This window comes from Cladophialophora psammophila, assembly GCF_000585535.1.
Source record: "Cladophialophora psammophila CBS 110553 chromosome Unknown aczJe-supercont1.1, whole genome shotgun sequence".
In the NCBI taxonomy this organism is placed as follows: domain Eukaryota; kingdom Fungi; phylum Ascomycota; class Eurotiomycetes; order Chaetothyriales; family Herpotrichiellaceae; genus Cladophialophora; species Cladophialophora psammophila.
Genome location: NW_006912922.1, coordinates 3,267,101 through 3,280,105, shown reverse-complemented (window position 1 = coordinate 3,280,105; position 13,005 = coordinate 3,267,101). Strand labels below are relative to the sequence as shown.

At 49.0% G+C, this 13,005-nt stretch overlaps 4 protein-coding genes across 4 annotated transcripts; 2 read left to right on the top strand and 2 right to left on the bottom strand.

Moving 5' to 3' along the window:
• Positions 1–717: 717 nt before the first annotated feature.
• Positions 718–2,085, bottom strand: A1O5_01153 (uncharacterized protein; the record flags this gene model as incomplete). The annotated part of the gene is made up of 2 exons (XM_007741772.1): positions 718–1,633; positions 1,682–2,085. 2 exons carry the CDS (start codon positions 2,083–2,085, stop codon positions 718–720), a joined length of 1,320 nt encoding a protein of 439 aa, XP_007739962.1.
• Positions 2,086–5,217: 3,132 nt separating this feature from the next.
• A1O5_01152 (uncharacterized protein) lies at positions 5,218–7,016 on the top strand (the record flags this gene model as incomplete). The annotated part of the gene is made up of 5 exons (XM_007741771.1): positions 5,218–5,266; positions 5,327–5,705; positions 5,758–6,232; positions 6,288–6,550; positions 6,638–7,016. 5 exons carry the CDS (start codon positions 5,218–5,220, stop codon positions 7,014–7,016), a joined length of 1,545 nt encoding a protein of 514 aa, XP_007739961.1.
• A 1,018-nt stretch (positions 7,017–8,034) lies between these two features.
• A1O5_01151 (uncharacterized protein) lies at positions 8,035–9,935 on the top strand (the record flags this gene model as incomplete). Its single annotated transcript, XM_007741770.1, has 2 exons — positions 8,035–8,153; positions 8,198–9,935. The coding sequence occupies 2 exons, from the start codon at positions 8,035–8,037 to the stop codon at positions 9,933–9,935; spliced, it is 1,857 nt and encodes a 618-aa protein (XP_007739960.1).
• Positions 9,936–10,858: 923 nt separating this feature from the next.
• Positions 10,859–12,735, bottom strand: A1O5_01150 (uncharacterized protein; the record flags this gene model as incomplete). The annotated part of the gene is made up of 4 exons (XM_007741769.1): positions 10,859–10,988; positions 11,058–12,323; positions 12,377–12,440; positions 12,504–12,735. 4 exons carry the CDS (start codon positions 12,733–12,735, stop codon positions 10,859–10,861), a joined length of 1,692 nt encoding a protein of 563 aa, XP_007739959.1.
• Between the last annotated feature and the right edge of the window lie 270 nt (positions 12,736–13,005).

Below are 13,005 nucleotides of genomic sequence, written 5' to 3'. Positions count from 1 at the left end.
CAATCGCCGTTCAGAAGGTGAGAAGGTGACTGGAGCGAGAATCTCCTGGCAAACGGAAGGACCGAGTGCATTCTGGGAAGATGGGTTCGTTTGAGGTGCCTTGTATTGCTCCGAGGGCGCAGGTCTTACAAGGTTAGGGTTCGACATCGACCTGAGTGTAAAGAGTAACCGCGAAATCTCTCCACTGCGCCTCGATAAAGCGTTGACCAAAAAATTCTAGTGGGCGTAGCACATTACTCTTGCTCAAGGCGTCAAGATCTTTTCGAACCGCCTCCGCCAAAAGGGCAGCCTGCCCTTACATGACCTGATACACGAAATGTCCCAATTCCACAGGAAGGCAAAGGGATTTCGTGTCCGCGGCCCAATGGCCAGACAACTGAGGGTAAAGTCAGCACGACCTTCCGGTTAAACAGACAGTGTGCTTACCAGGACGTATTGTCGAAAATCCGAGCGACCCTGACGAGCCGCATCAACGTTCTTGATCTTCTCGACGATCGCATTATAATGCCTGCCCTTTTTTTCGGCTGGAGTGGCTGCAGCGATGAGGCAAATTGCCTCGTTGCAGACTGGCTTTACGGCATGACGAGAGTAAGCGGCGAAGGCGTCAAGACACTCGAAATGACTGAAAGCACAACAGGGGATGGAATCGCTGAACTGGTCACACCGAGAATGTACTCGGCCCTCATACAGCACCAATTCACCTTTGATGCTGCTCTTTCATCGCTTCTCTGTTGTGCAACCTTTCTCTTGGTCCATAGCACCATCCGTGGGCCGTTTTCTCATCTCGTTGGGGGACGGCCTATCTTGTCTGGCTCTCAGTCCAGGAGTCTGCTCCTGATTACCAGTTTGGGGCGCAAAAGCATATTTACTCTTCTGAGCCTCGAAGGCTGCAGGCGAGCTGGTGGTGCCAGCTTCAGCAGGGTTGGAGTAACCAGCTAAGGTTCCAAAACGACTGCTATACCGCTTCTCGGTGAGAATCCGAAGATTCTCCTCCGCCATTGAACCAACCAGCTGCGCTGAACTGTCCTTTGACAGCGCTTTCCTGATATCGAATAGATCCGCTAAAGTAGTCACCACTACTTGATCGCTGTTACCTTTGGCAATCACCTCCCCAATTCTATACACCTTCTGACGTGAAACTTCGCTGGCCATCTTGCATACATCAAGGCACTGCTTTGAGATATTGATATCTGCCTGTAATTGCGATCTCTCATTATCCTTTTCAGAGTCGTCGCCATCCCGGATTAGGAGATCTAGGCGTTTCCGAAGGTAGGTGATGGTCTCTGCGAAGCTATCTCGATTGTCGTCTAGAGCTTGACGCGTTCGCACCTGCGCTTCGAAGGAATTTTCTTCAACAGCGTTTGGGGGCATCTCGGGAAGTAGAGACGATTCTCGGTCTGACAAGGATTCAATATAAGACCTCGCGTCTTCACAAATACGAAGGCATTGTTTGGTCACTTCTCTTTCGTCTTCCAGGTCTATGCTTACACCTGATGTACTAGTATTCTCGATATTTAAACGCGTCATCTTCTCATCGATCCGCCGTAGATGGAGCTCCAGATTATATGCTGTGTCTTGTATCATCTCATTGTACTGTTGGAGGACTGTGTGAGAGATCTTGGAGGTATGTGTCCTAAAATAATGTTAGCAGAGTCCGAAGTAGATAAGGATTGTAACTAACATAGTAATAGTGCCTAGACCGACTGTGATCGTTGACTTATACCCCGCGATAGTGTCTATAAATTCATTTATGTTCCCTCTCATAAATTCCATCTTTGTCCAATCCCGAAAGCCCGTCTTTGATTTTCCGCTGAAAACTTTCATTGACTGCTCGAACTCGCGGCATACTTGGTTACATCGTTCGATAGGACCTTGGAGGAGTGTGAGCATTGACTGCTCAGCATTGGTCACTTGTGCCAATGAGTCCAAAATATTGGTGAGATCCCTAAGCTCATCTTGAAGTCTGCGTAAAGTTTTGTCGCGGTCTTTGAAGCGTTTGACGGTTTCGTAGAGTGACTTCGTCGACTGCACAGCGGCCGTAGTAACAGCCACCAACGAGGCAGAAATACTCAAAGGGTCCGCCATCTTTTGACGTCCGCTGCGAGATCACTACAAGGAAGGAGATGCAAAATGTAACTGCGTCTGGCTCAAGCGGCTAGCTACGAGTTCAAATACAGGCCTCAATCTCCATCGCGAAACTGTGATTGGTTGAAGTTCGCGCCGTGGCTGCATCGCTTTGTCAGAGAGACCTACGAGGAACTAGGACTGATATAGCACTCACGAGAGAGGAGTGCTCTGCCTAACCATATTTATTCTAGCATAGAAGGACTTGTGGAGCAATCAGATGTCACGGCGACATGGAGTAGGCGCCTAACACCGAAGTTTGCTCTGGCGGCCGGAAGTTCGATCGCACTGACCAGCCATAAGCTCCGCGTCCTCCCGCAGCTGCTGGATCGCTGCACGTCGGATTGGACGATAGAGTTCCCATTGGTCACAAGTCGCATCCGAGTCTCTCTCCTCGCATGCAATCCAGTGCGCCGCCACTACAAGGCGATACGCTTTGAAGGCCTCAGCCCTCCCCGGGATTGGTGTGGAAGGTTTAGTTCCCGAGCGAAGACATCATTCAAGAGCTGCGCCAGCCAAAGGGCCAGAGGGCTGCCTTCGCTGGCAGTCCTCAGAGCCACTGCCGGCAATGGGTGCGGTAAACGTTAGGATTAGGTGTGGAAATTGAAACATATCGAATGGCAATCAGTGAGGGCGTCAACTCATTTTGCCATAGCCTGCCGCCTGAACACCGCACATAAGACACTAAACTTTTAACGCCTTCCGAAATGTGCGTGGCACCCCCTAGCCGCCACGTTCTAACATGAAGCTCAAAATGAACTGTTAGCATCTCGGGAAAACCAAAATAACACTTACCTAGGAGTTCGTCTTGTAGCACGTAGTAGTGCCTCGGGCTTTCCTCAGCTGAACCCTCCCTCCGGTGGCACGATCGACGGCAGCGCTCCTAACATATCAATATAATTTGCGTAGCCATGCCATTTCTGGATTTGCCGAACGAGAACCTCAAAGACCTTTTCAGTCAATTAGGTTTGAAACTACCGAGTATTAAGCACATTCAGGCGAGACGTGTGACCTATCGAGCCTGTCTCAACAAAAAGTGGCACAGCCAATTACGTCACCTAACCAACCCCTTCCACCACCACTACCAACTTTTCCTTCTACCACCTCGCTGTCGACCTTTCTACTTCTTTTTCACTCATTATATTAAAAATGGTCGCCGCACGTCCAATTACGCCTACTAAAGAAGAGAGAGACCAGTCAGAAGAGACTCATAAGCCTACGCCAATCAAAGAAAAGGTGCGAACATTGACAGATTTCTGCCAGCGAAAAGGTCTCGATATCAGTCAGCAAGATATCTTTCGTTTCTGCGGAGTTGCACCGCGAACAGGCTATCGCTATATTGCGCCTAATCAAGAGCCACGAAGACATCATAATTCAGTTTACGACGTTGAGAATCGCGGCCGCAAACCATTAATCAATGATGACGACTTCGATATCATTGAAGATTGGCTACTAAGAGGTGGATTTGATCATCGAGTCTGTGGTTATCTTAAAATTTGGCTTGAGATCTTTCCTACTAGGAAAAAGCCTTATGAAAATACGATTCGAAAGGCATTTAGCGATCGAGGCTATTATAAATATATTACCTGTCAAAAACCTTTTCTTTCCGCGAATTCAATCAAACAACGACGCGAATATCTCTCTCAACGACGACATTGGACTCTTGATCAATGGCGAACGGTTCGCTTTTCAGATGAATGCCATTTTGGTCGTGGACCACAGCGAAAGTTAAAGGTTATTCGCAAACGCGGCGAGCGATATCATCAAGATTGTATTCAACATAGCTTCAACGAAAAAACAGCGAAATATAAGAATGAAAAGCGATATCACGTTTGGGCGGCAATTGGCTACAACTTCAAGTCAAAATTGATCTTTTATGAGACCAATTCGTCAAATGGCAAAATGACTAGCGCTGTTTATATCGACAAGATTCTTAATGAGATCAAAATATGGATTGATCGCGGTGATAAATTTATTCTTGAGGAGGATAAAGATTCTGCTCACGGAGTAAGCGAGCAATCGTCTGTGAGGCGATTTAAGGAGCAAATAGGTCTTGAATACTTCTTCAATGCCTCTGGATCACCAGATCTTGCGCCAATCGAGAATATCTGGCGAGCGCAGAAGCAAAGGATTAAGGCTATCGATCATTTCGACGACGATACTCTCGTTCAGGCCATCATTGATACTTGGAACGGCATCTCAATCGAGACGATAAACAAGTATATTGATAGCATGGTCAAGCGAATGGATAGTCTAGCGAAACGTGACGGAGGTGTAACAGAGTTCTAGATAATAACAGAATGTTTCTCCATTATGTTCTCTATAGTAGAAATTACTAGGGCGACGATATAATGAAGAAATGGCGTGTTGGTGGTAAAAGCGAAATTTGGTGGGGTGGCCATTTGGCTGTGCCACTTTTTGTTGAGACAGGCTCGCTATGTAGGAGGTAGGTTGGCTAAGGCTGTCTTGGGTTGTCAGGGATTGAGGCTTGGCGCCGTCTATCCCAGCACAAGGAACGCTGAACTTGGCTTCAATATTGAGAGGGGAGGTCTCCAAAATAAACAGACTCTTGAAATAAGCTACCTCATCGACGACTTCATGGAAACTTTCGTAAGCTGGAACGTGACGCATTTCGACTGCGATCATGACGAGGCATCCTTTGTGTTGACAGGGTCGCGGGATCGCCACTGTGGTAAACTACCTAAGACGCTAGGTGTTGAACACAGAATGAGAGTGGATTCATCTGCTTGATTGTGTTCTGTCCCCCTGGCTATTCAGAGAGACTCTGCTTGTTTATATACACTTTGGCCTGTGATCTGAAGGCCATTCCTAAAACCTCCTATTCCGTCGCCATTCTATCATAGATCTGCGAGAACAACGATGTTCAGGTAGGTGTCGCAGTTGGTGAAACGCCTAGTGTTGACAGGGCCGCGAGAGCACCACTGTGGCAATGAAAAGCAACAAGCAAGCCACCGTCAGCACAGCCCACAGGCTTTCCTATCACTTGTATATGGACATCTTGCTCAGTGTGAAGGCAAAACGTCCTCAGAGGATTCGGACATCTTCATTTTGTAAAATCCCCAAACGAGCACAATGCCAGTTGCATTCGGCTTTTCGGTTGGAGACATTGTGAGTGTGATACGTATGCCTTTTCCAGCCTAACTGCGACCTGACCCATTACTCAGGCTGATCATGGTTCTAGAGCTCACAGCCAAGGTTGTTTCGTCGCTAAAAGGGGTTGGAGGTTCCTCTTCGGAATATCAGCACGCCGTTATAGAACTCGAAAGCCTGCAGAGGATACTCGAGAAAGTGGCGAAGCTTACCATCACAGGAGACAATGCCGTGCACGTCAATGCCATTCGCGGTCTAGCCTTGGCCTGCGAGCCTTGCCTCCAAGAGTTCCACGCGAAGCTCAAGTCTTACGAGGCGTCAATCGGTCCGTACGCTCCTAGGGGCTGCCTCAAAGGAGCCTTCCACAAGGTTAAATGGGCTTTTCTGGGCTCGGAGGACTTCAGCCAATTCCGCAAATTCATTGCTATGAAAGTACTCTGCTTGAGCCTCCTGCTCTCTATGCATATATTGTAAGCCATTACGCTCCAGCCCATCCAGCCCTACTACTGACCATCCCGGAAGTGAATCTACCTCAAATAGGAATTCAAAGGATCGAGCAGGACACTTCAGCCTCATCGACGAGATCACCAAAATCCGAGAGAGCATGGAGAGGCTCGAGTCTAAGAGTCAAGAAGATTGCTCTCGACTTCAGTGTCAGGTCAGCCTGCAACCGATACAAGATAAGATCGAACATATGGGTGACAGGTTGGAGAGCAATTTGGCTCCTGTCTCGAATGCATTGTCTTCGGTTGCGAGGGCAGTTTTCACTTTCAATGACGTGCTGGGACAGATTATAAATTTCCTCGGTTCCTTTCAGCGCGACACAACGGCTGCTCTTCAAAGAGTCATACAGACCAATATGCAGATCTATGCGCTACTCCTCGCCACTCAGAATAGTCCAGGGATGACTCCGCCGATGCCCTCGGACTCCATTCTATTTGAAGACGCACTTGGCAGGGCCATTACGCTTCCCTACCAATGGTTCCGTCACTGGGAGGTGAGTTCCTGTGAGTGTCATTACTATCCTGTCTGGGGGACTGACAAAATGCTAGGCCTTTGAAGGTCTCCTCCGCGCCGAGTTCAAGGGCGTCCCAGGCGAGTCGAAAGTGCTGGAAGGGCAATACCATTTGATCGACATCAAAAGACCCGAAGCGCTCATAAAGAGGGAGGACTGGCATAGATCAGTGTTCCCAGGCTCTTCAGTGACCATGTTGATGATTATTTCCCAGATTCGCTGGCAGGGAGGTTTATGCCCACGTCCAAGCTGCGGAGAGCGGCGAAGGGAATTGGACCATCCGCGAGCATTGGTTACATGGTAAGTATTTTGTTCCCTAATGGTTTAACGAGGGCTGAGTTTGGGAAGTGAACGCTGTAACTTGAAATATTATCCATCAAGAGAAAGGCTTGAAGGCCAGGGGAAGCGTGTTGCAGTGCTGACAGAAGACGACGAAGTAATGTGGTCACAGAATACTCAAGATCTGGAGATATTTGGAGCCAGACCTCTGCCAAAGGACCCTGAGGAATCATGTGCCGTTCTTGCGTTATTGGAATCCGCAGATACAACAACAGCAGACGCGGGTGTCCCCATCGTGAACAGTACTGCACAAATTGCTACTCTCGGTGTAAAAGCGCCAACTGTCAACGAAACAAAAGTCAGGCCTGGCGCTCACGACCCAGTGGCCCAAGAAACCGAATCTTGGGAAATCCGACCGCAGAATTCAAAACACCGCTGGATCTATGGCTCGCGCAAACAGTGCCTGTGGGCTTTGATCCGAATTTGACGTCCAACACTACATTCTCAGATCTCACGCAGCAAAAGGAGGAAGCCTCTGAGATCGAAACTTTCAAGCGCATATACATTAAGCGATGGAGAAACAATTCGAGAGAAAATAATGAAAAAGATAAGGGCGCTGTTGATCCAAAATGGAGAGCAGAAATCGACGAAGCTATTTACCACCGGAACATCTGCGATAGGTTTCCCTTGCTCCCGCAGTATCTAGCCCATCGCCTCGCTAAACTAAATGTGCAAAGAGCAAAAAGACTGCCGCGCGCTTATCAGGCGCGTGCCCTGTCATCCTACGATGTTGAAAGCGAAGATCTCGAGCAAGACTTCACTGGAGGCGAACTGTCGCTTCCGCCGTCTCCTTCCCCCGATGGAGATCAAAATTCAAATACATCCGACAAGAATAAACAACATCCTTTCAGTCCCTTACTTCGCCCGTATTCCGCTGGCTCGGGAGAAATGCCAACTTCTGCAAAAGAAGTTAGTAGGTTACAGGGGAAAGAACAGAATGACCAAGACCATAATCATGTTGCCTACCAGACTCCCGGGCCACTTCAGGAGGAGTATTCTTGGTCCAATCAAGTACCACCATGGTCGTTTGGAGAACAGTTTTCTTTTTGGTCGGGTGAGCCAGAGTGGAAACGTTCAGCATCTTCCCTCTCTCTTTCATCCGTGTCAAACGGCTCGCTACAGTTACCAGATGAACCGGTTAATACCACAAATTCGTCGACCAAAACACATTCTTCTGTCTCAACTGTTGACTCAACCAAGCCCGGGTTCGTAGTCCCGCCTCCCCCTGTTGATTTGAGAAAGCACCACACTTTCGTATGCGACATTTGTAACGAAAAGGTCGTCATCCTAAGACGTTTGTCTCTAGGGGGCAAATGTTGACCCATATTTTCTGAAAACACCCAGCGGCGTGTTCATATCGTTGTAAGCAATGCCCATTCTCTAAAGGGACAATGAGCCGCCCCGAGTTTATTGAACATATTAAAAATCATAGGGAGGCGGCCGGAATGTCATTTAAGAACGCATACGACCGTAAACCAAGCAGATATCTCATAAAAGAAGTCCGAGGGATCAACTGTTCCTTTTGCGACAAGGCTCTAACAACAACAAACAAATTCATAGCCATGTAAGCCAGCACCTGGAACGCATAGCTTTTGCCGTCCTTGCCAGGCCGTATCAGAAGTGGCACTTTTACGACGACTTTGCTTCTGAAGGGTCTTCGGCGCTCCCCTTGACGCTGGACTTGGCGATCACTCATTCCATTTGCAACAATTCCGTCGCAAAAGTAAAGCAACTTCTCGCTGACGGGATTCTCGCCAAAACCCGTCACGGAAGTCAGGCCCTGCGTTTAGCCGCTCAGCATGGGAATGAAGTAATTGTATGGCTCCTAATACATCACAAGTTTGACTTGAACGAAAAGGATGCTGTCGACAACGGAAAGACTGCACTTCATTATGCTGCTGAAGCCGGCCACACGCCAGTTGTTGAGATGCTTTTAAAGGCCGGATCGGACCCATTTGTGGAACGTACGGATTCAAGGTCGTCGATCTCCCTAGCAGCTGAGCATGGTCACTCTTCAACTGTCCGAACTCTGTGCGAAGCATATCGGGAACGGGGACGTTATCATATGGAACACCTACATCGTTCCTGGATCACTGCAGCCGAGCATGGCCACTCTGAGTGCCTGAGGGCATTGACTTCTAGTTTTGAAGAGGCTCACGCTGAAGACTGCATTCTCTCTTCGGAAACACTAGCTGGATGGATTTTTGAAGGAATCGAGACTGCCATTGAGAAAAACACGCAGGAGTCTATTCAAGAGATCACGAGTCACGCTTGGAGACCTTCATCCTTACCAAACCAGCTACGATCTGACGCAGCAATAAGAATTATTCAGTGGGTTTGGTGGTCGGTCAAGAACAGCTCTCTAAGCCACCTCACTTTGTCGATCCCTTGGCTTGAGCACGAGTCGCTTTCTACACACCTGTCACCTCATGGAGGACTCTCTGATGGAGTCATCAGTGACCTGAGCAGCACCCTTCTCGAGGAATGGCATGAGAAAAATCGCTACTACCGCCTTGGACTTGGTGAAATTTTGGAGACAATTGAACCTGGTCATCTCCAAAGACTTCTGAAGCAACACCCGGAATTCATACAACATCAGTACCTGGACCTTGCTAGGCGTAGACGTCAAGGTTGCTTGATGTACTTCCTACAGAAGGGGTTAAACCCCCATCCGAACACTCTCCAGGTCCTGGCCAGATTTAGTCACCACGATGGACTGGGCAGCCTTGTCGAGCAGTTCTCGTCTCATTTCCCGGAGAATGACAAGACTAATGCGCTCATTTGCGCTGTCAAGGCGCGCAACGAAGACTGTATCAATGCATTCATCAAAGTTCGGGCTCTTCCGGCCTCCACCTCTGTCGCAGCTGACAAACTGTTATTGGCATGTGTCGAAAAAGAGAACTGGGCTCTCATTGAAGAATTACGCAATGGGCCAGCGACATTGTTTTCTGCTGCTGGTATAGCCGATGCAGGGTCTGTGGCAGACGGACTGTTATTGAAATATGTGAAAGGAACGAAATTAGGAAGGGATTATTATGATTACACCCCTGCATTACGAAGGCGGCATCATGAGAATCATACTCCTGAATTGATCAGTAGGGGAGCGGCATGGTTTTCTGCCTATGGTATAGCCGCCGCGAAGGCTGCTGCGACGGACCGCAAAGAAGCGTTAGAGCTTCTCGAAGCTCATTTTCCTTCAACAAACGCGGTGGAGACATCACCTAGTTTGACGGTTTCGGTCCAAGCCACAGCGTACGGAGTCGGGATAAGCCATCAGCACAAGGCCTCATTTGTCAATGGAATAAGTGAAAAAGATAGGGAGTACAAATTCGGGGCCAGTCTATGACGCGGGGAATATAACTTTCGATAAAAGAACGGCACCCTCCGTTGCCATATAGGAGGGAACAGGTTGCTTTCTAGCTGCTCCTGATCTTACGAGGAATACCACGGTTCAGCTCCCCACAAGTTGGCTGTTTTGTGTGTGTATGTGTGTTCAGCTGAGAGTCTTCTCGAGTCGTATATCTAGGATGACTTGTTAAATTTCCAACTCCTGCAGGCATGGCTGACTTCGAAAACCCTCGAATCCGCTGATTCAAGCCCAATCACCCTTCCGGATTCCTTACGGAGGCCGAGCATATTCTTGACGACAACATCACGTTCTAGCTTCATTTTTATTACTTCGCGCTGTGATAAGGCGCCGCGCCTTTCCCCCTTCCCGCCTCTAGAGAAGCAGGCTATCTCTTTTGGTGGTTTGGAGCCAAAGTCGTGGGTACAGAATGTTCTTGCTGGGGTGATTGAGACACGCAAACGCCTCAGAGTGAAACCGTTTCTATTCCCCTCCGAATATTATCGGAAGCGATCCAAGAGATAAGGCCTGCGATCTCCATACCACGAGAGAGGTGCAAAAGACCCCAAAATATGCAAAATCCATGACCTAGGTGCCTAGCCTAATTAGGCCAGTGCTAATTTCTTACAATACAAGTAGCGGGGAGGCATAGGAGAAGATCGAGTCGAGTAATGAGAAAAGAGAAGGCATGTAATGAGAAAGAGAAGTCGTGAATAGGTACCTAGAGTCGGCAAGAGCATCACAACCGCAACCATTTGTTACTTGGTAAAGGAAATCGGCAGAAGGGGATTGAGACATGTGTCTGCGAAATTCGTGCACATTTCATTTTCCTCATACAAGTCCATCGATTTTGCTTCATCCCAAATATACGATCCTACCAGAGATGGCCCCTAGCGTTGACATCCTAGCGGGGGTCCCGTCATCTATCTCTTCACCACGTGGAATCCTTCAAAGTTGGGCAGAACCTTCCTGATTTCGTGGTGATAGTTGTACATACCACCCGCATAGTTGACCTGCTCAAATGCTTTACCTGGCATGCTGCCACCCATGTACCTGAAGGGAGAAAGTTAGCGTCTTGGGAAAGGAAAAAGGGTTGTGGCTCCATGGCACAGGTATACTTACGTGCTCTTGGTGGTCGGGAACAGCGACTTGTCGCTCAGCTCGTTGATCTTCTGCTTCCATCCCATGCTGGCCACGTCGGTTGGGTTGATGTATTTGATGCCCTGGCGTTCCATCTGCTTGATGGCGTCGGTGATCCACCTGCCCTGAATCTCAACTGACGTTGGACCGTTGGACAAGAGTGTGGGACCGTGTGGGCCGTAGAGATGGAACATGTTAGGGTATCCGGGGACGGTCGTTCCAAGGTATGTAACGGCGGCTTTCTTCCACTCCTGGTCAAGTGTCTTGCCGTTGATGTTGTGCAGGCCCATAGCTGTCATGCCGCCGGTGGTGATATCGAAACCAGTGGCGATGCAGATGATATCGAAATCGTGATGGGTACCGTCTTGGAGGACAATCCCCTTTTCATCAAACGCAGTGATGGGGTTGTTCTTGATGTTGACGACATCGACGTTGGGGCGGTTGAATTGCTCGAGGTATGCGTACTCCAGACATGGGCGCTTCACTCCCCATGGATGTGGGGGCTCAACGGGGGTGAGAATGTCCCGTTTCTTTGGGTCATTTAGTCGACTGCGTTGCTTCTTGGCCCAGAAGTCGTACACCATGCGGTTGGCCTTGGGGTCAAAGAGGTAGTCCTTGTAATTCCCCAGCCAGTAGCGGAAGCCTCCATCAGACCAGAGCTTCTCAAAGAACCTTTCACGTTCTTCGGGTGTATCTTCGAACAATCCTTTCTCGGAAAAGTCATATAGGAAGCCGCCGAAGCACCGTTCACGAAGGTCGAAAAGCTCCGGGTACCACTTCTTGCCAGCCCATTGCTCCTCGGCTGTGAGGGCACGGAGGCGCATAGGCACCGTCAAGTTTGGTGTTCTTTGAAAGACCTTAAGTTCACCTGCCGTCGGACCCCATGCTTGAGTGATTTGGACGCCAGAGGCACCAGTGCCGATGATAGCACACTTCTTGCCCTTGACGCTGATCTCCTCGTCGGGCCAGAAGGACGAGTGATGAACAATTCCCTTGAACTTCTCGATACCAGGCCAGTCAGGGACGTATCGCTTAGCTGCAAATCCAGCTGCGACGACGAGGTACTTGGCTTTGGCTGTTCGGCCATCTGCTGTCTTCACATACCAACGCCCTTCGTCTGTGTTGAACTGGGCTTCGACAACAACGCTTTCGAAGGCAGTATGACTCTTGATGTCAAGGACCTTGTCACAGTGATCGAAGTAATCACGAAGTTCCTTATATGTAGGATAGTTGGACGGCCAGTTATACCTAGAAAAAGTAAGCCACAAGCAAGGGCACGGAAATTGAGGCTTCCAACATACGTTTTCCATGTTTCCGGAATCGACAACTGGTACTCAGGAACTTCAGAGTCGACCATTGCCCCGGCTGCTCAAAAATTAGAATGGCCAAGCAATAAATGACGGCGGGATGATCTTGGGATGATCTTACGGTAGCAGTTCCATCGCCAAGTGCCACCGAGGTCGGTGCCGGCCTCGTAGATAACAGTCTTCAGGCCTTCTTTACGAAGGGACCAGAAGCAGAAGACTCCACCGAAGCCGCCACCGACGACAAGGGCATCGACTTCCAAGTTGTCCGCATAAGGACCATCTGTCCTCCTTCGACGGCCATACTCCCATAGCTGGGTCTTCAGCTTGGGGTTGGTCATGCCTGGGTCACCCATGATTGTGATGATATATATCAAGTAACAGCAACTATATCTGGATCGCACAAGATGAGATGGGACAGTTGTTGAAACTTGAGTGAGGGATGAGTCCTTGTGATCCAGCTCTCTCTTTCTCCTTTCTTATATAGAATCATTCCTATCCTGATATGCTGGTTATAGTGATTGGTCATTCTTTGATCTGTTTGGTGCCCGCATAGAGACCCCCTACAGATCTGCTCTTTGGCGTCTGACAAGATATTCCGCTGCGGCTCCGCAAATATGTAAGAC